The sequence below is a fragment of the Ctenopharyngodon idella genome, chromosome 10 (assembly GCF_019924925.1).
Source record: "Ctenopharyngodon idella isolate HZGC_01 chromosome 10, HZGC01, whole genome shotgun sequence".
NCBI lineage: Eukaryota > Metazoa > Chordata > Actinopteri > Cypriniformes > Xenocyprididae > Ctenopharyngodon > Ctenopharyngodon idella.
The window spans coordinates 35607267-35631854 of NC_067229.1; the positions used below are offsets into that span (position 1 = coordinate 35607267).

Genomic DNA, 24588 nt, shown 5'->3' on the forward strand with positions numbered 1-24588 from the left:
TTTCATAGAGAGAAAAAAAAAAAAAAAAAAAAAAAAAAAAGCCAGAACATACTGCAAAAATTAATCCTTTTATTTAATTGAAGCTTTAATAATTTATCAAAAGTCAAATTTTTTTTGGACTTCAGATGCTCCAAAGACAAAGTTTGTGTCTGTGGCTTCAGTTGTCAGGCACTGATCTTCACCATCCTAGGAAGGAAGGAAGAAAAAAAAAAAAAAAAAAAAAAAAAAAAAAAAACACGTCATCTTCAGTTTTGTATGAAGTGCATTTGGAAAAAACAACATTTGACAAGAAATCATCCTATTCCAACAAAAGTTACTTCCAGCAGCACCCACCTCACTGAAATACTTCTCAATGAGAGCTTGAGCCGCTCTATAAACAGCATTGTTCTCATGGTTTTGAAGCAACTCAATTCGATCCAGCCCTCCTACTTCCTCCACCAGCAAGCAAAGCTTATCCACCTCTCCAAGTTTCTCAGCAGCCTGCAGAAGGTACACAGTTAATATTTTAGCATATCCCTCACAATGTCAAGCACTGGGAGTTGCAGGAGGGTTTTGCATGTTTTTGTAAAGCCACACACAGTGAACTCACCAAGAAAATGTTATTTATGGCATCTAGGATGACCAGGACAGTCTTGGTGTCTTTAACTTGAAGCAAGTTCAAGATGGCCTCTAAAGCTCCACACTTGACCAGATGAACAACTTGGTCCACAGTCCCACCACTTGTGTAGTTAGTCACTGCCCATACTGCCTCTCGCTGGGTTTTAAAGTCACCCTGCAAAGCAATTTGAAAAGTTACAGAGTATTCCATAGTGTCAAATACTGTCCAAACAAACACTGAAAAAGCACATGCTGTAATTTGGTACATAATCCATTTTATCTGCAAATTAGACATCCATTTATGAATCCCAATTAGAAGCATTTACTACAAATATTGGCATACAAGTGCACAAATCAAAAGACTACCACTGCAGCCCAAAAAGGCTTTGGTTAGTGAATTCATTATACAACTGCAAACATTAAAAAACAGAAGTTCTTGCGCAAGACCAAATTCATTGTAGCCAGTTGCTTGTGCAAGTCTGCTCTTTCCATATAATTACCTAAAAAATAAAAAAAATAAAACGACAATGCATGTTATGGTACACTTTTCACAATTGGAAATGAAACCACATTTCAAAGGGCCCCAGGAGGGACTATTTGTATAATTGGTCTCATTTTATGCCCAGCTTTAGGAGAAGCATGTTAAAGCCAGAACGTTTTATAGGCAACTCTGCGGAGGCAGAAAACACTCAACATAAAAGCAAGGCATCAGTTATGACATACATTCCTTAGGAGATCCACTAGAGGAGCCAACAATCCACATGTGATGAGCTGTTGAATCTGTTGGCAGGGTCCAGCTGCAATGTTGGACACTGCCCAAGCTGCCTCCTTCTGTACACTGGACTTAGGGTGTCGCATCAGTTGTGGCAAGGCACTCAATACGCCTGCATCAATGGCCGCTTGAGTCTGCAGGTCTGAGCCGCTGACAATGTTCCCAATTGAACGTAGGGCTGGTGTCTAGAAAATATTGGAGAATTTCCTTTTAAGTGGTCCAAAGATCAAGACCAAAAAGGTAATAACACTGGGGTACTTACCACCACAGCCAGTTCCTCAAAGCCCAAAAGCTCAACCAACCGAGGAAGGATTCCAGTCTTGATGACCACATCAATCCGTTCATTGGGTCCATCAGTGAGGTACGAAATGGCCCAGCATGCATCAGACAGGATGGATTTGTCACTGTGGTGGAGCAGTTGGATTATGGAGGGAAGCATTTGTTGAACAGCACTGAAACGAGGGAAGGGATTCTTGTTCCTACAAAGGTTCGATAGGGTCCATGTAAGGTTGCGAAGGTATCCCACCTGCAAAACATTGTGTGGTTTACATTCTGCATTTTTGTTTACAATTGCTATTTCAGAGGTGTGGGATGTCCAGAAGAAACTCACAGGAGCATCTGGTGTGAGCCGTGCCAACAACGCAGGGATGACGCCACAGTCAATCAGGGCATCTCTATATGATGGACCATCACCTAAATGGAATGAACACCTTGGCAAATGGTTCCAAAACCTCAGAGTAGTACAACTGGCACCTTTCATCTTTTTATGAACAAAATGCCCAGGTTTCACCAAACATTACAGTACAAGTATTCTTCCTCCATGTTTTTTTAGGATGCAGAGGCCCCCTGAAGTTCAAAGTATCCTCACCTGCAATGTTGCCCAAAGCCCAGACAGCCTGTTCACTGATGTTCAACATTGGAGAAGCGAGCAGGGCGATGAAGGCTGGCACCGCTCCATGCTCTACCACCTGCTGTGTGTGCCAGGAGGTGCCAGATGCAACATTAGTAAGAGACCAGGCAGCCTCAAACTGCAGCGTGGGGTCATCATGCCTCCCTAGAAACTCCACAAAACGAGTCAGAAGTCCTGCTTCTACAATCTCCTTAAGGGGAGGATTCCTCTCCCGAGAAAGCAGCTTCCTGTAGGGATCAATTTGAAGGTTGGTAATGCGCCGTAACATGATTTGAGATGATAGTCAATTTAAGATTGGTTACTGTACCTAGCTGCTTGACAACCTTGTCTCTGCTTCTCTGGGCAGTCACTGTTCACATTTGCAACAATCTCTTGAATCGTTGCAGATATGACCTTAACAAAATGAGAACAGTAAGATGTAGGAGTATTGTTTTAAAAAAGAAAAAAAAAGAAAAAAGGGGTAGAACTACTAAACACCTGTTCGTTGTCAGTGTTAAACTCTGGTGACAGAGGTTCCTCATCTCCCAAGGATGAAATATTTCTCCTCTTCAAAATACTTTCAACCCTTTGAGCTTTTCGAAGCTCAACGCATTCTGCAATTCTGCGGTCACGCATTTTCTGCAAGCAGAGATAGGGTGTGAATCCATCAAAAGATATTAAGGAGCAAACAGTTAGAAGTGGAAAAAAATAGCCAGAATGGATGCACAGCTTACCGTTGGCTCCTTGCCCTTGTTTTTGAACTTGGACATGCGTTTATCAGACAGGTTTTCTGTAGGCATTTTAACGCTCAATGCACTAGCCAAAGGCTAATCACTAATAAATAAACTTTTACACGAGGTTTTAAGATCAAACGTTACAATAACTTATAAAACAGAACTGACAGCAGGAGTTTACATACAAAACAGGTCTCTCGGCGCTAGACTCAACTGCAATAACAAGTAACAAGCTGCAAAGAGGATTAAATAGACAATAACAATTAGAATCAGGTGATATTAATATAGCCTTGAGACGCCTCGGATCAGAGGATTAACACTTTGTTTGGTGTGTATAAGATGTTGATTCACGTTTTGGATCACGCAACTACAGTATAATAATTAAAAAAAAAAAAAAAAAAAAAGCAATCAATAACCGATTAATGCGACAATCTCAGCAAAATATGATTTAGATTTTTTTTTTTTTAATGTGTGCCTGTGAAATAAAAAGGATATTATTGCCATCTAGAGGCCAATAGTGATATAATAAGTTACAAAGAAGCTGTGTATGCTTGTGCTGCTGTCTTTTTGAATGAATGTCCTTTCTTAAAAATCCCTTTCAGCCATTACAGGTTAATATATATATATAAAACAAACTGAAACAACTAAATAGTCTTTATTCACACATAATAACCAATGTATAAGCCTATATATTTGTATGGCCTTGAAAACAGCTTGCATTCTTGCTGGCATTGTTTTTATGTACTTTTCCACAGTTGCTGTTGTTATTGACTTCCAAATAGTTTCTAGTTGTTCCCAAAGACTTGCTTTTGATTAAACTTTTGTGCAATCTATCTTTGAATCCATTAAATCCCAACAATAATTATAAACATTATATAAAACATTTATATAAAAGATGTTTTATAGAAAATATGGAAAATATTCATTTTAAATTTAGCATAAAAATAAATCTAGATTTTTTTAAATAAAACATTTATATAGATTCAATTTTATTAATAATAAAATGTCTGAACTATTCATAGTCTCACTTGGATTTGCTCCAGAAAAAAACATCTTTGAAAGCATTACATATTTTACAATTAAATGTTTTATTGCTATAACTGTAGCTCTGTATAGCATGACTAGTTATATGAATGTGATTTATATCAGTAATTCCCAACCAGGGGTTCAAAATGAATATGTAAAAAATGGTTACACTCTTCTTTACAGCCAAACGATTTCAGATGGACTGGACGCAACCGCAAAACTGTCAAAACTTCCTCATTAAAAGGAGGCACTTGGTGAGTCCAGAGCCACGGCCGAATGCCAGCAGGAGTCTCTGATCTCGCAGCCCAGCGTGATGTTGGGTAGGATGTGTGGGTCCGCATTGATGCGGTCCAGGGTGTGCATCATGGTTTTTTTTTTTTTTTTTTTAAGTGAATCAAATCAAATCCAAATTTATTTTTAATGCACCTTGAAAACCATTCCACAACTTAGAGGCAGCAACTGAGAAAGTGCATTGTAATAGTGGGCAAATGAATAATATTAATGATAACTTGTAAGTTATGAGTTATTTCTGGTCTGGGCACGGGTACTTACTTGAGAATATCTAATGGGATTATGTGGTTGTAAGACAATAAGGTGAGAAATAGCACTGATATTTAATAAATGATATAATTTTTTGAGTCACCAGATGATGGCACTGTGCCCGTATGACTAAGATAAGTTCTGCATCAGTGCTGTTCTGAAAAAATTCTCAAGGTGAAAAAATCTAATTAATACGTTCTCTAGTAAGGGAATTACCTGAATTTTTTAACATTTACAACGTTTTATTCTGACTTTTAATTCCAAAAATATTTACCCCCAACAACTGGTTGAGATGTTCAGAAAAAGTTAAACCTCAAAACACATAGAGCGGATATTATAAATACCTTTCTAGGAAAAATAAATACCTTTGTAGTTTGTAAAACAGAGAAGTTTATGGGTAGCCTATACATAATAATAAAAGATCACATGACTAATTTTTTAAAAAATAGTTTTTGACTTTTCTTCTACTAACAGATTGGAGTATTTAATTTCTGTATGGTTTTTATCTTCACGGACTGTGAGAACAAGATGTAAATATTTAGAAAAATATATGTCACGTGACGCGCGCGAGAGTTGTCGCTGAAGTGAACGCGCATCGCACGCGCTCATACTCCCAGAGACACTCCGATTGTGAGAACACGAGCATTTGGACCAAAATAACGACCGAACGGTAAGTTTTATTCTCATTGGCGTTTTTATTATCATTAGCGTTGGTATTTAACACTTTTTCCATATAGGTCTAATACCTCACGCTTAAGTTCATGGTCACGTTTCTGATGATTTGAACGGTCTCATGTGTTTTCTTAGTGAGTTTTTCATGTGAGTTCTTAATTATGTGTTATGGCAACATATGAAGTGGTATTTCGCCACACAGTTTGATTTTCATTGGCATTCATTGATTCAGATTCACTGGTTTATGGTTGATTCTTCAGACTGTATTTCAGCACCACGGACAGCTCAGACAACAGCTAATGCATCTTGTAACTTGCAACTTTTGTGTCTGGCACCTTCTTAATTAATAAAGTAATTATTTTCTTGCTAATGTTTAACGTCTTTTTTAAACGAACTATTACATAAACAAAATAATGTACAACAGCTACAAAAAATAAAAGAAAATCCACCATAGCAAGCTCTCTATACAGTATGGATTTCTCTGTACTGTTGAGTAACTGTTTGTCACGAATTCAGTTTAACGGAATGCACTTTGTCCAACAATTCTGTGTTAAAGGAATTCAGGGTTTTCTGACGAGTTGGAAAACTTAAGATATACAGTCCTGGCTGTTTAAAAATTAATCGTAGTTCCTTTGAAGTTAGAGAGCAAAACATAGCAATGGAAGAACATAAATAGTGCATCTATGTACCAATACCAACTCTGTATTTTGAGCACAGAGTTGAGTATGAAGGATCAATCTTATTAAGTATACATGGGGTTCTGTGTTCATACAGTGGGTTTCTATCAGTCTCTTGCAACAAAAAGTAGTATAAATTGTGGATAGACATTTAGCCCAGTCACATTCATCAATATTAGTCCCCAAATCCCTCTCCCATGTTTTCTTGAAATGACATGTGGAATGATTTCTTCAAGTGATCTGTATAAGTATGAGATATTGCCCTCAGAGCCAGTAAACTATAAAGGATACAGCAAATCATATATATTTTATGATATAATGGCTTACTTGTAAGTAACCAACAATCATTCAGGAGAATTATCTATTTATCTCTCTAAGCTGTGTAACTGCTTTTAACTGAAATTAATAATTCATTTAGAGTAATGAAAAAGGTTAAGGGTAAAGAGGCAGTATAAATATTCAGTGGCTGCAAATCTGCATAAGATCATTATCTTTGGGGTCTCAGTGTTATGGAAAATCTCTGAGGTTATGATTCTGAACGAATACATGAATCTGAATCAATACATATTTTAAGATTTACATGCTTATTGTTTTTAACAGGTGTTAATTATGCATCCCTGAACTTCTTCATGTTTCCAGACCAGTTTCAACTTTGTTTTCCTCCTGATCTCGAGATATTTAGAGGAAGGCAGAAAAATCCTCACTCTTTAGAATAAGACGTTGCCCTGGCGACAGCTCATCCTTATCACGACTCTCACAAATATGCACCTCTGTGATTCAGTGGGAGGTTGATGATCTCTAGGGATATTGCTCTGAAGATTTTTGCTTCTTGTGTCTCTTTCAGATGCCCTGAGGGAACTACCTGTATTCTACACTCTGATCTGAGAGGGCAGAGGAAATGGGGATTTTACATTTACTGTTGTTTATGCTGATCGGAGACAGATTGGGTCCTACACGGCCGGATAATTTAGCGAAGGCCCAGGCCAGCGAGCGACGCGTCTTGGCCCACATTCCCGGCGACATCATCATTGGGGCGCTCTTCTCCGTCCATCATCAGCCGCCAGCCGACAAGGTTCACGAGCGTAAGTGTGGAGCCGTACGCGAGCAGTATGGCATCCAGCGGGTGGAGGCCATGATGCACACCCTGGACCGCATCAATGCGGACCCACACATCCTACCCAACATCACGCTGGGCTGCGAGATCAGAGACTCCTGCTGGCATTCGGCCGTGGCTCTGGAGCAGAGCATCGAGTTCATCCGTGACACCCTGGTGTCGGCTGAGGAGGAGGAGGGGATAACCAAGTGTTCAACTGAAGGTGGAGGGACTCCCATGAAAGGGAAGAAGCCCATTGTGGGGCTGATCGGGCCGGGGTCCAGTTCTGTGGCTATCCAGGTTCAGAATCTCCTTCAGCTGTTCAACATTCCCCAGATTGCGTATTCGGCAACCAGTATGGATCTCAGCGATAAGTCTTTGTACAAGTACTTTATGAGGGTGGTGCCCTCTGATGCCCAGCAAGCTAGAGCGATGGTGGACATCGTCAAAAAATACAACTGGACCTACGTCTCTGCCATTCACACTGAAGGTACGTGATCTCTCTCCTTAGGGAAGCATTTTTCTTCATGGTTATTATGAGATTTTCCACCGTTAGAAAAGAAACGCCTCTTAGAAGAACTAAATCTGCCCTGAAACTCTTTCTCCTTTTGAGCAGAATTTATTTTTTAGTTCTGGAAGGTTAATTTCTTCCTCGCATTAGTATTTCACAAAAGTCTTCCAGTGAGAAACGCAGATCTCCACCAGCCCGTAACACTATTATTTAAAGTGCTAAATCTTCCACATTCTCAATGCGAGAGATTTCCAGAGGGATTTTATTAGGTGATAATGTATCACTCTGTCCGTTGTGGTTCACGTTTATGGGCCTAAACAGCAAAATTTCTTTATTATTCATAGAGGGAAATGTCAAATCTTTTAAGGGGTTCTTATAAAGTGTTTATCTCTCAGATACAGTATGGGCCACACATAGTCAAGTTCCAGGAATCTGTTAATCATTTTTATGTACTTGTTTCTTAAAGGGTTAGTTCACCCAAAAATAAAAATTCTGTCATTAATTGACCGTTCGCAAAGACCCACCCCCTTTAGTTACTGTTGCTACATCTGACAAGCCATGCTGCTCTCACGCCATGCATCATGTTCTCAAGCAGTGAAAAATACATTGCAGAGAGATGTGGACACTGACAACGCATCAACAGACAAGACAGAGCAGATTACTTTTGATATGAAACAAAGTCTCAAATTTCTAAAAGTCTCAAAGTCTCAAACGCTGTAGCACCTCAGTTCAAGTGGCTCATGAACCGATCATCTCTTCCTAATAGTTCATTTATAGCATCAAATAAACATGAATGAACATCAGAAGGAATGTTGTTTCAACTGCGGAAAGATGTCAGTACACACCATTTTTTAAATTCAAATCCACCGATGTTAATCTACTAATTCCTCTGACTGCTTTGTTGGACAAAACGGCAGATTTGGCAATATGATTGGTTAGATCGCCTGTCAATCAAACTCCTGCCGAAGAGTCAATTACTCACCCTAATGTTGTTCCAAACCTGTAAGACTTTCGTTCATCTTTAGAACACAAATTAAGATCTTTTTGATGAAATTTGAGAGCTTTCTGTCCCTCCATAGACAGCTACGCAACTGACACTTAGACGCTTCAAAAAGTTCATAAAGAGATCGTAAAACTAATCCATGTGAATTGAGCGGTTTAGTCCAAATTTTCTGAAGAGACTCGATCACTTTATATGGTGAACAGATTGAATTTAGGCTTTTATTCACATATAAACATTCATCAACTTACACATCAGTTGTGGTAAACGGAAGCTCAAGCATGTTTGCTTGACGAGTGCAAGAACCAATGAGGTTCGTTCTTGTGTTACGCAGCACGTTTGAGCTTCCGGAAGAAGTTCTTACGCTTGAAACAGGTTCGGTTGAGCTTCTGTTTATGTTCACTCATGAATGTTTATATGTTTTCAAGTTTTCATTTTTGGGTGAACTAACCCTTTAAATTATACTTGGTTAGAAAAGATTTAACACCATTTAAACTGCATTAAGTCAAACTCCATATCTTGGATGTGCATAACAGTGTTAATTAAGCATCATACTATTGTAGTTTTTATTACTATTTTCAAAAAAAAATTTTATTTAGTTTTGTTTTCATTTTAAGTTCTAGTAATTTGTTTTGCGTTTTTGTAATTTTATTTATTCATTTATTTGTTTGTTTTAATATATCTATATAGCTTTTAATCCTTTTTATTTCAGTTTTTTTACTGTATATTACAAACTCAAGCAGTTTGGCTGGAAGATAGATGACCTCACAGACAGGTGTTAATTGCCAGCGGGTAGTTAAGTGTGGAGCCCACCCCAGTTTTCACCCACATACAGAACAAGGAGCTGTGAAAAGCTCCATGATGTTGATTCATTTGCTTGCATATTCTGTAGCTCCATTTGTATTATATCATACTTTGACATCTGCAGTTTGTTGGCTCATTTGTTGGCTCTATTGATGAAATAGATCAAATGTTTGAAGTCACATTTGATTTGACTGCATGGTTTTTAACCAGCTTGTCAATCAACCTGCTGAGCACCAATGGAAAATAGGCATTTTGCCTTGTTTTAGATGAGAATAACTCTTGAAATTCCTTTTTTAAATGTATGTTAATGAAAGCTGTGTGTATAAAAGTGAGATTTACTGTCTTTTTATTTAAAAAAGTAATTTACAGGAGATAATGAAATGCAGACGTTTCATTTAAAACAAAGACCATTCAGATGATGTGCCAAGCAGAATCATATCAATAGATAGTATTGTTTCATCATGTTCAAGAGTGTCTTTGATGTTTGAAAACACCCCATGATGCTTTGCATACAGCGTACATAGAAAGAATTAATAGACACGTTCATGTATTGTGTTGCTGCTGTGCTTCTGTTTTGGCCTTTTTTGGCCTCATGACAGATCATTGAACAAACAGAAATCATTAACTGAAAGGCGACCATGATGATCATTTACATCTTTAGTTCTGTTTTCACTGTCTGTGGGCGTTTAATGAGTTTTCCTGTTTGAGTGAACATAATGTTTAAAGACTTGTCTATTCTGCAGTGTCTGTCTCTCTGTAGGAGGGAAAGAGACAGTTGAGGTCATCAAAATATCTCTTGTTACTGTGTGCAGAGGTCATTTTAGCCATTTGCTATTGCTTCTTGTGACCAGCCATTTGGATCAGGAGATCACTTGTTTTCTGCGCTTTATCGATGCAATGCCTGGAAAATATTATGTAACTCAGATTTTTTTAATTATATATCCATTTTTATCTGAGACAGAAGGTTCTAGTGAAGTTTGAGCGCATCAAGAGAATTAATTCACCGAACTGGCACAGAGGAATGGAGTGAAAGATTTGAAGTTCTTCCCTGAGGAGAGAGATTAGAGATAGAGTCATGCGCATTTGGAAGTACAGTTCTCAAATCTAAGACATCACAGTGAGGAAGAATGATATGCATTTGATAGATATGAAGTTATACATGGGTGACACACTTACATTATTTACACACCTTGATTATTTACACAATGGCAATAAAGTGAACAGAATGTCTGGTGCTAGATAACCTAAGTCATTAGTGAGGGATTGAGACTTCATTTTCTTGTTTTTAATTTTTTTTTTTTTTTTTTTAATTTTAATATTATACCGATTTCTGTCATTTTAGCAAACAGTTTAGAATGTTTTAGAGTGAGACAAACTCCAAAACATCACAGAATCCATCAAATTCATTACTAATATGTACTGATACTTGCATTGTTGTTTGTTTTGTTGTTGTTTCATTTCCAGTATAATGTCATTAATTGGCAATCTCTTAGTCTCTTATGCCTACCAAGGCTTCATTTATTAAATACAGTAAAAAGTAATACTGTGAAATAGTATTACAAATATTATTGTTGTTATTATTATTATTTAAAATGACTGATTTCTATTTGAGTATATTTTAAAATGTAATGTATTCTTGTGATGGCAAAGCTGAATTTTCAGCATCATTACATCATTAAATCATTCTAATATGCTGATTTGGAGCTCAAGAAACATGTATTTTTTTCAGTGTTGAAAACAGTCATTCTGCTTAATATTTTTGAGGAAACCATGATTTGTTGATGAACAGAAAGTTCAAAAGAACAGCATTTATTTTGAAATAGCATTTAACAATAAAACATTATAACTGGCTTTACTGTCATTTTTTATCAATTTAATGCAATTTAATTCCAGTTAATTGCCAAAATATTATTTTTTTTCTCTTACTGACCCCAAGCGTTTGAATGGTAGTGTACATTATTAATATATTGAGACATTACGGATGGAGCATTAAAATGTACTGCATAACAGTAATAACCAATGTCTGCTGCATTTTTAGCAAATACCCTCTATATTGTCTTGGTACGGTTTCTCGAAACTCTCATGTCAGGATGAATAGCAATGGACATTTTTCCTCTTGCAAACACAGTGCACTCACTGGAATGCTAATAGCAACCTGGGGTTAAATGCTTTCCTCCGGGACGCAGTGGTGATAGGGGATCTCAGTGACTTTACAGTTCACATATCACTCCTACCAAATTTGAACCTGTAAACCTGTTGAATCTTTAGGTTACAGGTCCAGACTGTTAACCACTAGGCTCACTGCTGATGTACTGTTTTTTTTTTTTTTTTCTAGCAAAGCTCAATCACTGGTAATCTTCATTACCAGTGCTCATAATCTTGGGTATAATTAAGATTTTTGTGCATTGATTTGGAAGAAACGGTGAAAGGATTTATTTGGGTGAAATGAAGCTGTTTGCTTTTTATCAAGCCATCTCTGCAATTATATCAAATTCACACCTCATAAAATGTGTGAAGACTGGGAACATTCCTCACACAAAAGTAGGTGACCTGATTTTTATGTAAATTGGGGGAGTTTACCCCTGACGCTTTGTGGAAGAGGGGCACCATGGCCTGTTTTTCATTAGTTTTTCTAAGCGTGAAAAACTGAAATCTATTTATGTTTCTTACTAAATATATCCAGGAAGCAAAGCACAGAACATGGACCCTCTTGTAGAATATAATGGTTATTTTGGAGTCTTTGCAGCAAATCTGACATTACATTACTTTTTAGTTCAATAGAACAAACTGCTTGAAAGGGTAATTTCAATTACCCAAAAAATCTTTCCTCTACTAGCCCACTCATCATTTTGTGGTAATAAGGAAGAAGTAGGATGGATATTATTCCTAAACACTGGCAGAACTAATGATGAGAATGAAACTGCGTGTGTGTGTAGCACCTACAACTCTTCATTTCCTCCTGAAGATTTTAACCAAATCATTTCAGCATGATTTTGACAGGTTGAGCATCACATTTTAGTGTGGATTGTTTTGTGCATCAACATGTTTGTGACATCTATTGCTGTCACAGAGTTACATTATAGCTGTACAATTTCAAGCTATTTTATATTAAAAACAATTAATTATTTGATATAAATATTGTATTGAATCGTTTAATCGAAATTCTAATGTGTAAATATATATATATATATATATATATATATATATATTTTTTTTTTTTTCACACTTATAAACAACATAAATTAATGCATTTTATATATTTATTATTTTATTCATAATATAATATAATATAATATGTAAGCAATAAGGTACGAGAGGCTGTGCTGTATCGTGAATAAGTCACGGCTGAAGGGCGTTGTCGGGCACGATGCAAAGCGAAGTTCCCCTTCAGTCGTGATTTATTCACGATACAGCACTAGCCTCGAGTACCTTATTGCTTTTATAAAACGGTTGCCACACAATACAAATGTTAAAGCCAAAAAATATGTATCAATGCAACTTTCATGAAGTAAAATCACTAAAAGCCTTCCTTCCTTCGGAAAAAATAGTCCCTGACCGTGAACAGCAACAGAAGTTTCATTATTACTCCATTAGTTGGCGGCAAAGACTGTCTGTATGAGTGTGTCACTCAGTAGCAAAGACTTTTACATTGAAAAGACTGAATTGTTGTGAACACAGAACAAGACGCAACTGACAAATGCTTTGACTAGCGCTATCAGTCACGGGAAAACCCCTTAACTGTTAAAAGGGCAAGATATTGCAGCGGACATTTAAACATATTTTTTTATAATGAACATAGGACTGACCTGAAGGAAAATGCTAAATCTGAATGCAGGTAATAAACTCGCTCACTCGATCTCTTTCTCACAATACTCTTCTACATAATACAGTAAGCTTCAATGAACAATATCACTTGAGAACAAACAGTTTACATTGCTAAGAGTGGTTGCTAAGGGTGTTGTGTAGTGACACACAGAACCGTTGGATGAAGCGGTCATAGTCATGTTTTATCGTGAATAAAACACAGCTATTGACCAATCAGAATCAAAGACAGGAACTAACCGTTTTATATAAAATATAATATTTATAATATAATATAATATAATATAATATAATATAATATAGTGGCCAAAAGTGATGTCCAGCCTAGTAAAATTGTCATCTTCACCCTTTATTCAAATATTATTAAAAAATTGTGAAAGATTTTGTAAGGATATTGGGTAGATTGTGCTTAGAGTCAATTGTTTTATTTGTTAAAACGCAATGAAACATGCAATGAAACAAATTTTGCGGACATAGTTTTTGGCCAGGCTGTCATACAAAGAAATTATGAACACATGAAAAAACAAGAGAGATTCAACAAAATGATTATGTTGTAGTGATTATGTTGTAGTCAATGTGTCCCAGTCTTGTCATGTTTAGTTTCATTGTCTTCTGTTTCATTTCTAGCCATGGTTTTCTTTGTCATTGTTTTGCCTGTGTTCTAGTTAATTGTTAGTTTACCTTACCATCACTCATCAGTTGTCATAATTACAGATTGTTACACACCTGGTTCTTGTTGAGTTGCTCATGATCTCTTGTATTTAAGGCCTCAGTTTGTTCAGTTTCTTTTTCGGTGTTCTCACCCTGTGCATGTAAGCTGTTTCGTTGTTGCCTGGATTTTCTCTTGTTTGAATAACCCTTCTTTATTTTGTTGTGTTAAATAAATATCTTTAAGTGGAAAGCTATCTGTTTCATCACCTCCTTCATCTTCCTCCTCAACTCCAGTGTGTCAGCTGCTTTTTTTGCCAAATTATTTTGCGATGATACATAAGTTTAGTGTTTTGTTCTTCCCTCATATTTAAAATATTTAAAAATTATAAATTTTCCTCACATTTTAATGGCTTAATAGGTAAACTTGTAGAACTTGTAGGTCATTAAAACCAAATATCTCCTCTGGACATCACTTTTGGCCACTACTGTAATATAATGTAATGCATAATTATATACATATACAGTACAGAGCATGTTTCAAGCTTAAAACTCATTCAATTTCTCAATCTTCAGGGAACTATGGTGAGAGTGGAATGGAGGCCTTCAAAGACATGGCAGCAAAGGAGGGCATCTGTATCGCCCACTCTGACAAGATCTACAGCAATGCTGGAGAACAGAGTTTTGACCGTCTTCTCGATAAGCTCAGGAGCCACCTGCCCAAAGCTCGTGTGGTGGCGTGCTTCTGCGAGGGCATGACCGTACGTGGCATCCTCATGGCCATGAGACGGCGCCGCCTAGTTGGAGAGTTCCTGTTGGTTGGCAGGTGAGTAATCCAACACATGTACTCCATATACATGGATTTATTCTTGGCAGATGCTTTCTTCTTAAAGAAATGGCTAGAAAACACTCCTGAAATTGTGCCTGTGAGCTGTGGCAAGCACTCTTGGCAGTTTTGGAAAACAAATCTTGTTTTTTTTCTCAAAGTGTATGTGGTGTATTAGAAAAGATTACTGTACATCTATAACACATACTGCTGCAGAAAAAACTAAGCAGCACACTTGAGAAAGATTGTAGGAGAGACCGGGGCTAGTTGCCACATGTTTTACTGCAGTAAATATTTCTCAGAGTATTTGTTTTTGAGTAGATTTGTGTTTTCTGTTTAGACACATACCATAGTTGGGTAGTCATTACTACCCAACGTTATTAAACATTTCCACTGTTACTGCGCAGGAAAAGTTTTCCGCTATAGACTTTATTTACAGCAGCGCCAGCTTTAATTTTTAACAGGAATGAAAGTGAGGCTGTGAGCATCTCTTCAGTGGCTTGCACTGTTATTTAATGTGTTTTGGATTAAAACACTGCAAAAATATCTTTCCAAGAAATTTCAGTAGACAAAAAACTCCCAACAATATGATGCATTGAAAACAAGGTAAGTCTATCCCTCACATCCTCGCTTTTATACCTGTCATGGCACTGCTCTGAATAAAGTCTATTGGGGCATGTTATCATATGGGGTAAGTTTTCAAAATATAATCCATCTAATTTACATTTGGACTTTTGATATATATCAAATACACTACCATTTTGAGGTCGGTACAGTTTATTATGCTCACAAATGCTGCATTTATTTGATCAAAATTACAGTAAAAACAATAATATTGTGAAATAATATTACAGTTCAAAGTAACTGTTTTATATTTTAATATTTTAAAATGTAATATATTGCTGTGATGGCAAAGCTGAATTTTCAGCATCATTAATCTATTCTTCAGTGTCACACGATCCTTCAGAAATCATTCTAATGTGATGATTTAGTGCTCAAGAAATTTCTTATTATTATCAATGTTAAAAACAAACGTGCTGCTTAATGTTGTTGCGGAAACATGATAAAAAAAAAATTCAAAAGAGCAGCATTTATATTTGAAATACAAATATTTGGTCACAAATCTCAGTTTAAAGGGTTAGTTCACCCAAAAATGAAAATTATATCATTTATTACTCACCCTCATGTCGTTCCACACCCGTAAGACCTTCATTCATCTTCGGAACACAAATTAAGATATTTTTGATAAAATCTGATGGCTCAGTGAGGCGTGCATCGCCAGAAAGATCATTTACTTTTTCAATGCTCAGAAACTAAAAACATATTTAAAACAGTTCATACAGTGGTTCAACCTTAATATTAAGTGACGAGAATACATTTTGTGCGCCAAAAAAAAAAAAAAAAAAAATAGCTACTTTATTCAACAATATCTAGTGATGGGCGATTTCAAAATGAAGCTTTACGAATTTTTTTTTTCTTTCGAATCAGTGGTTCGGAGCGTGTATCAAACTACCGAAGTCACGTGAACTATCAAAGTTTCAAAACACTTATGATGTAACAAAGCCTTGTTTACTGAAATCATGTTTTTTTTTTTTTTTTTTTGCTCTGAACCACTGATTTGAAACAAAAGATTCGTAAAGCTTCGAAGCTTCATGAAGCAGTGTTTTGAAATCACCCATCACTAGATATTGTTGAATAAAGTCGTTATTTTGTTGTTTTTTTTTGGCACACAAAAAGTATTCTCGTCACTTTATAATATTAAGGTTGAACCACTGTACTCACATGAACTGTTTTAAATGTTTTTAGTACCTTTCTGGGCATCTGGAAAAGGAAACGATCTTGCTGGCAATAAAGGCCTCATTGAGCCATTGGATTTTATCAAAAATATCTTAATTTGTGTTCCGAAGATGAACGAAGGACTTACGGGTGTGGAATGACATGAGGGTGAGTAACAAACAGCAAACTTTTGAACTGTAGGGTATATATACTAAACTAAAAGTCTAATGGTTTCTACAGGACATGGTGATGGACAAAATATGAGATGGGAGGGGAAAAAAATTCAATGCTTTTGTATTCTCTCAAAAAACTTTTCCGTTCCCTTGAGAAACTTTGCGTTCACTCGCAAAGAGCTCAAAAGGTTTGCGAGTGAACGCAAAGTTTCTTGAGGGAACGCAAAACATTGACTTATAATTTTTCCTCCCATCTCATTTTTTCCAACACCATGTCCCTTTAGGGGCTCCATAGGTTTCTCCACAAAAATGTGAACAGTAAAACTATTATAAAGCAAAAAATTATTCAATAAACACCAAAAATGCGTAAAACAAAGTACTAAAAGAGAGAGAATATAAACAGAAAAAATAGCAACTATTGTTTCAGCTAACATTTATTATAATTCATCAATCGTATAAAATAATACACATATGCAAACTTGCTTAGACAACACACTGAGAAGCCTAGAGTAAACATACATTTCTGTATTTGGATGTAGATACAGTGAATGTGACAACCAGCCCCGGTGACCCCTATCTTCTGTATCTTCTTTACTGCCTGTTATCCTTATCTTGTGTTCATTTAGTGCTTTTCCACAGATATTGTGGGTCAGATAGGGCCACACCATCAGGCAGTTCTGAAGGTATCTCAAAGAGACTGTTTACACCTTTTGAATGTCCACCCACGCCTGTTGATCATCATCTGCAACTCTTTGCTTGTGTGTATGTGTGAGAGACAAAATCAAGATGGATCAAAACATGGAAGCAAGGCTCATCTTTCTGTCTGTTATCACCACAAATGTTGCCATCACCATCATCATCACCATTATAGTGAACAATCATCCACTACTGAAGCAAGGTATGTGATTTATGATTGTTTTAGTGATAGGCACTTTATTCCTGTTATGATAACAACTCCTCTTGAGTGAGCCTATTGATTCTGCACTCACGACTTGAGAGGTGCAATGACACAGAACTAATTCTGTAATGCTGTATCTGTTTCAACAAGGACAGATTGCCTCTTAAACGCTCTTAAATTTCAACTTTACCTAACAAACGCATCAGAGGTGCTTCAGCTATTTGTAAAAGATTACTAATTTACCATTCAATGACTTATAAAAAGATAAACGTATATGACAGATCCTGTGAAAAGAGTATTTTAAGTTTGACTTGGTATCGACATCTTGAAATATGTGCACGTGCTATTCATAGTGTCAAATGAAGTAAGAAATTATTCTTCTCATTTTTAATCTCCTGGAGTATGACATCTAAATGACCTATTTTTAGCTTCACCCCCAATTCAGTTCTCTCTGTTCCATTAATAAATCGCTTATGGATATTAAGGACTGAAATAATGTATTATGTCTTTGAGATATTAAACTAAGAATAATCCCTCCAATTTCTGCTTCTGTTCAGGAGCTCTTGGGTTTGGTATTTGGTATTTTAGTAATAATTTGAATTAGGTCTCATTTTTCAAAGCATTCACTTTTATTATGTTTTGTTTGCTTTTTAATAGTTCTATTTAGCTTTAATTTATTTTCACTTCAATTTCAGTTTTAGTAATTTTTGGTACTTATTTATTTCAGTTAGTTGCCAAGGCAACATTTCTAATTTTTGTTTTAAGTTGCTTAATTTTTTTTAGTTTTCCATCTATTTTATATCAGCTAATTTTTATTTACCAAAAACAGCTCTTTAAAGGGTTAGTTCACCCAAAAATGAAAATAATGTCATTTATTACTCACCCTCATGTCGTTCTACACCCGTAAGTCCTTTGTTCATCTTCGGAACAAATCCGATGGCTCAGTGAGGCCTTTATTGCCAGCAAGATCGTTTCCTTTTTCAATGCCCAGAAAGGTACTCAAAACATATTTAAAACAGTTCATGTGAGTACAGTGGTTCTACCTTAATATTATAAAGTGACGAGAATACTTTTTGTGCGCCAAAAAAAAAACAAAATAATGACTTTTCAACAATATCTAGTGATGGCCGATTTCAAAACACTGCTTCGAAGCTTTATGAATCATTTGATTCAGATCAGTTATTCAGAGTGCCAAAGTCACGTGATTTCAGCAGTTTTTGCAGTTTGACACGCGATCCGAACCACTGATTCGAAACAAAAGATTCAAAGCAGTGTTTTGAAATCGGCCATCACTCGTTATTTTGGTTTTTTTTGTATTTTTGGCGCACAAAAAGTATTCTCATCGCTTTATAATATTAAGGTAGAACCACTGTACTCACATGAACTGTTTTAAATATGTTTTGAGTAACTTTCTGGATCTTGAGAGGTACATTGACATTGCTGGCAATGGAGGCCTCACTGAGCCATCGAATTTCATCAAAAATATCCTAATTTGTTTTCTGAAGATGAACGAAGGTCTTTTGGGTGTAGAACGACATGAGGGTGAGTAATTAATGACATTATTTTCATTTTGGATGAACTAACCCTTTAAGGTAACAAATGCAAGTTACTTAAAATCTCTTAAAATCGCCAATGTTTGGGAAAAGGAGATTTGCATATTTTTGAATATTTTTCACCTCTTATCTAAAGAAATATTTTTGTAAAATTTTTGATTTAATCCGGATTTAATATCCAATATATAATTTGCATTGCCATTTTTTCAATGCCCATAATATTTCAAATTACAAACAAACTCCAGCTCCTTTAATAGCTTTATAATTAGATGATATCAAACTGCATGCATCTGGAAAATCTTTGTTTTGGTGAAGTTGAACAGGCTTTGTTCTGTGGTAAGGGCCTATATTTTGCTTATTTATGTCATTTGTGAATATTTGAAGAGGATCTATTTCAGAAAATGGTGTCATGGTCTTTATTCTGGGCCTCTGGGCATTCCAGACAGCCTGGATGGGCTGAGAGAAGATGCCATGTTTATGGGGGTGCCAGTGACTGTGTGTGTGCATGTGTATGCGTGGGTGATGTGTGTTTGTGTGTGCATGAGCGGATGACCGAGTTTGTGTGTGTGTTTGTTTGATGAGGTGTCAGACACCAGCTCCAGGGAAGGTAGTTGAGTGTTGGGGTTTTTTTTCTTTGATTCAATGAGAATATGGCCACTGTGTCTCTGTTCCAGTTACCTGATCTCTATGTGGCTGCTAAAGTGATAAAGTGTCTCAAGACGTTTAAAAAAGCTCCACGTACTTTCTTTGGTATCTCGGTTGCTTTCTGATTTCATTCATTGACATAATGTCCTGCATTTGCACGTTTGCTTCATTGGCATTCATTCATTGACCCTACACGCAAGTGGCATCAATTCACCAAAAGCCAAGGTATGGCAAACTCTGATGACCTCATCAAATGTCCCACATATTTTGCTTTCATTCCTAACCCTGTATATCCTGCCGCATTTACACATATTGAAGCCATTTGACAAATTGAAATGCATGAAATTGAAATTCATGCAAAGATATTGCAATAGCGAAAACAACCAAAATGCTGTTGACAACAGCACCAACCTTGAAGGCTTAGTTCACCCAAAAATGAAAATTCTGTCATTAACTGTCGTTCCAAACCCGTAAGATCTTCGGAACACAAATTAAGATATTTTAATGAAATCCGAGAGCTTTCTGACCCCTTCATAGACAGCAATTTAATTACCACTTTCAAGGCCCAGAAAGGTAGTAAAGACATCGTTAAAATAGTCTCGGATTTCATCAAAATATCTTAATTTGTGTTCCGAAGATGAACGAAGGTCTTACTGGTTTGGAACGACATGAAGCTGAGCTGTTAATGACAGAATTTTTCATTTTGAACTAACCCTACGACAAGTAAAATACGACAAGTGTGCATCTGGTGCGTCCAAAGATGAATCGCTTACAGCTTTGATTATAACCCAGCAATTTAGACAGTTATAGACCATTGTTATCTTTTCAAGAACTTTTTCCTGCACATTAAAGTTTAAAAGTCTGAATATTACCCAATTTAAATGTTATTTTTATTGTGATGACCAAAAACATTTTTTGTTCATCCTTCAAAAATCGTCCCTATTGGTAAAACAATTGTTACGAAAGGCTGTCTGACAACATCTGCTCTCAGCAGCCTATTGACAGCCACGAAAGCAGTGATGTCCAAGCTCTGCCGTTTCACAACTGAATGGCTTTCAATTATTTACTAACGAGCAGTTTGCAGACTGTGCCGAGCCATCTGTTTCTAGTGAGCGTGAGGACACTGTATTGTATTGTGTTGTATTATCTGTCGAATTGTTTATCAGTGAAGTGTGCATAAGAGCTGATCCATAGCTGATGAGGGCTGATCTGACTCCACCCCGGGGATGGATAAATATGTAACCTAATTTAATCATTAGTTTCACTTTGCAGCTTATTTGCAGCATTTGTTGGTGATTATTTTCTGTCCTTAATACAGCAGCTTCCCACATAAGCGTGTTTGTGTCATTCCTCTGTGGGCTAATTGTTAACAGATTAAACCTGTGATTCGTGTAGATTCCAAAACATGAAACACCCACAGACATATTTTTCCTGAAACATTGACGTATAAAGCATATAACTTTTCTTTTTCTTTTTTTTAAATCCTCACTAAATCCAGATTTAGTTTTTTTTTTTTTTTTAATGCTATAAAAATTCTCTCATACTTAAGTTGTAACACAAGAAATGTTGGTAACACTTCAGTATGGGAAACAATTATCTCTTTTAACTAGTTGCTTATTAGCCTGCATATTGGCTGTTTATTAGTACTTATAAAGCACATATTAATGCCTTATTCTGCATGACCATATTCTACATCTCTAAATCCTACCCAATACCTGAACTTAACCACTACAACAACTACCTTACTATCTATTAATAAGCAGTACATTAGGAGTTTATTGAGTCATAATTAATAGTGAATATGTATTCCCCATACTAAAGTGTTACGGAAATGTCCTATTTGTTGATTAATATTACTTTGCCACCAAAATAACATCAAATGCATAAAATAAATATTCAATAAATCACCCCAGCATCATTTTGCAGTATGTACAAGTATGTGCTTTAATGTGCTGTAAATGCTGTCAGACATCTTTGTAAAGACTGTGGCGCCTTTGCTTAGGCATTTTTTGTTGTCTTTGTAAGTTTTCCTGCAGCAGCAGTGGGCAGAGGGAGGCTGACCCGCTGGGGTCAGTGTGTGGGTTTACTGAGCTGTTCAGCTCTTTTCCATGAGATGATTCAAGCTTCTGCTTATATGCTCCTCTATGCTTTCACTCCCATTGCTTTTGCCTCCAAGGACAAGTTATGAAAGCCTCTTCTTACCTACCATGAGAACAAAAATGATACCTCCCACACACTGCTGAGTTGTGTAACATTTAGCACTGTGAGTTTAGGAAGTGTTAGAGAACATATAGATGGAGAGGACATTGAAAAGTATAGTTTATTTTTTGTGTTTGTATGAAAGAGGAGGAAGAAAACGGATAGACTCATCTTTTGCCATCCAAAGATCCCTTTGATGCTTAATAGTGAAGCCTTGGAGCATATACGTCTCATGAAGAGGTTTATTATGCCTGCCAGAGTCTGTGACAGTACTGTCAGTATGAAATACTGGCCAGTTGTGTCCTCAAGACCTAATTCCTAGTATAACCTGGTCATAACTACTGGGCTTTGGCTGTTATGTGGGTCAGTTTGGACTGGGAGCCTCCCTGACTGTGTCTCAATGGAGTTTGTTCTATAAAAAAGCCATTCATTACTCACTTGTCTGTTGCACACTTTTCAGCGATGGTTGGGCCGACCGCTATGACGTCACTGATGGCTTCCAGAGGGAGGCAGCAGGGGGAATCACTATCAAGCTGCAGTCTGCTTACGTCACATGGTTTGATGATTACTACCTGAACCTACAGCCGGACACGAACCTCCGAAACCCTTGGTTCCCTGAGTTCTGGCAGCACCGCTTCCAGTGCCGGCTTAAGGGTCATCCTCAAGAAAGTGCCAAATACAACAGGACCTGCACCAGTGAGTGGAAAATGATCTCTGATCCCATGACAGACACACAGCTTACATGATTTTAGGACATTTTATCTCTATGACTTTCCATCAGTTCATCCATCCATGCATGCATGCATCCATCCATCCTTCCTTCCATCTGTCTGTCAATCCATCCATCCATCCAACCAACCAACCAACCATATACTGTATACATCCATATATATTATATATCACCTTCCATTTGTCTGCCTGTTCATTATTCCACCCGTCTGTCCACCCATCCATCCATACACCATCTTCCATCCATCAGTCTATAAATCTATGAAGTCGTCCATTCATCCCTCCATCCATCCACCCACCTTTCATTCCATCTATTCATTCAAATATTCACTATCCATTCATCCATCCAAGTTGTCCGTCCATCCATCCATCCACCCACCCACCCATCTTTCAGTCCATCTATTCATTCAAATATTCACTATCCATTCATCCATCCAAGTTGTCCATCCATCCATCCATCCATCTTTCATTTCATCTGTTCAACTATTCATCATTCATTCATCCATCCATCCATCCATCTATAACATCCATCCATCCACCCATCTATAAATTAGTATTTTATTCAATCAATTCCTTCAGCTATTCATCATCCATGCAGTTGTCGATTATTCATCAATCTAGTCATCCATCCATCCACACATCTTTCATTCTATCTATTCATTCAATTCATTCATCCATCCATCCATCCATCCATCTTTCATTCCATCTCTTCATTCAAATATTCACTATCCATTCATCCATCCATCCATCCATCCATCCATACATACATACATCCGTCCGTCTGGTCGTCCACCCATCCATCCATACACCATCTTCCATCCATCAGTCTGTAAATCTATGAAGTCGTCCATTCATCCCTCCATCCATCCACCCACCTTTCATTCCATCTATTCATTCAATTCATTCATCCATCCATCCATCCATCTTTCATTCCATCTCTTCATTCAAATATTCACTATCCATTCATCCATCCATCCATCCATCCATACATACATACATCCGTTCGTCTGGTCGTCCATCCATCCATCCATCCATCCATTATCCATCCAAGTTGTCCATCCATCCATCTTTCATTCCATCTGTTCAACTATTCATCATTCATTCATCCATCCATCTATCTATAACATCCATCCATCCATCCACCCATCTATACATTAGTATTTTATTCAATCAATTCATTCAGCTATTCATCATCCATGCAGTTGTCGATTATTCATCAATCCAGTCATCCATCCATCCACCCATCTTTCATTCTATTCATTCAGTTAATTCATCCATCCATCCATCCACCCACCCATCTTTCATTCCATCTATTCATTCAAATATTCACTATCCATTCATCCATCCATACGTCTGTCTGTCTGTCCGTCCATCCATCATCCATCCAAGTTGTCCATCCATTCATCCATCCATACATCCATCCATCCATCTATACATCCATCCATCCACCCATCTATAAATTAGTATTTTATTCAATCAATTAATTCAGCTATTCATCATCCATCCAGTTGTGTATTCGTCCAGTCGTCCATCCACCCATCTTTAATTCCATCTATTCATTCATCCATCCATGATCCTTCATCTATCGTTCATCCATCCATCCATCCATCCATCATCTATGTAGCAGTCTTTCATTCCATCTGTTCATTCAACTATTCATTATCCATCCATCCATCCATCCATCCATCCATTCATGTAGCTGTCTTTCATTCCATCTGTTCATTGAACTATTCATTATCCATCCATTCATCAACCATACATAATCCATCTGTCCAACAATTCATTTATCTGTACATCAGTCTTTCATTCTATCAATTTATCTATTCATTCAACTATCCTTCATCCATCTATCCATCCACCTATGTCCTTTCACTACTTCATCTATTCATCCATCTGTCCATTTATTCATCTATCCATCTACTAAAGAACCTTCGAAATGAACTACATAATATCAGTATATGCTGAGAAAAGCCCCCAAATGAAGACAGGCATTACTGTTGCAGA

At 36.9% G+C, this 24588-nt stretch overlaps 2 protein-coding genes across 4 annotated transcripts in view; one reads left to right on the forward strand and one right to left on the reverse strand.

Moving 5' to 3' along the window:
• Nucleotides 1–49: 49 nt before the first annotated feature.
• kpna7 (karyopherin alpha 7 (importin alpha 8)) lies at nt 50–3225 on the reverse strand. Of its 2 annotated transcripts, XM_051909705.1 has the most exons (10): nt 2993–3225; nt 2757–2897; nt 2587–2672; nt 2238–2506; nt 1980–2062; nt 1632–1895; nt 1321–1554; nt 590–772; nt 334–480; nt 50–186 (listed from the first exon to the last, which is right to left on the reverse strand). In XM_051909705.1, the coding sequence occupies exons 1-10, from the start codon at nt 3056–3058 to the stop codon at nt 97–99; spliced, it is 1563 nt and encodes a 520-aa protein (XP_051765665.1). In that variant the 5' UTR covers nt 3059–3225; the 3' UTR covers nt 50–96. The 2 variants fall into 2 exon arrangements, with proteins under 2 accessions (XP_051765665.1, XP_051765664.1); XM_051909704.1 differs by having other exon boundaries at nt 1632–2062.
• grm5a (glutamate receptor, metabotropic 5a) overlaps nt 2347–24588 on the forward strand; it is a 34905-nt gene continuing 12663 nt past the window's right edge. Inside the window, exons 1-5 of one of the 2 annotated variants that reach the window (XM_051909703.1) lie at nt 2347–2526; nt 4202–4272; nt 6752–7490; nt 14362–14611; nt 22316–22551. In XM_051909703.1, the coding sequence (XP_051765663.1) occupies nt 6806–7490; nt 14362–14611; nt 22316–22551 (1171 nt within the window). In that variant the 5' untranslated portion in view covers nt 2347–2526; nt 4202–4272; nt 6752–6805. Of the gene's footprint in view, nt 2527–4201; nt 4273–4931; nt 5229–6751; nt 7491–14361; nt 14612–22315; nt 22552–24588 lie in introns of those variants that run through there. The other variant, XM_051909702.1, reaches the window with a different exon arrangement.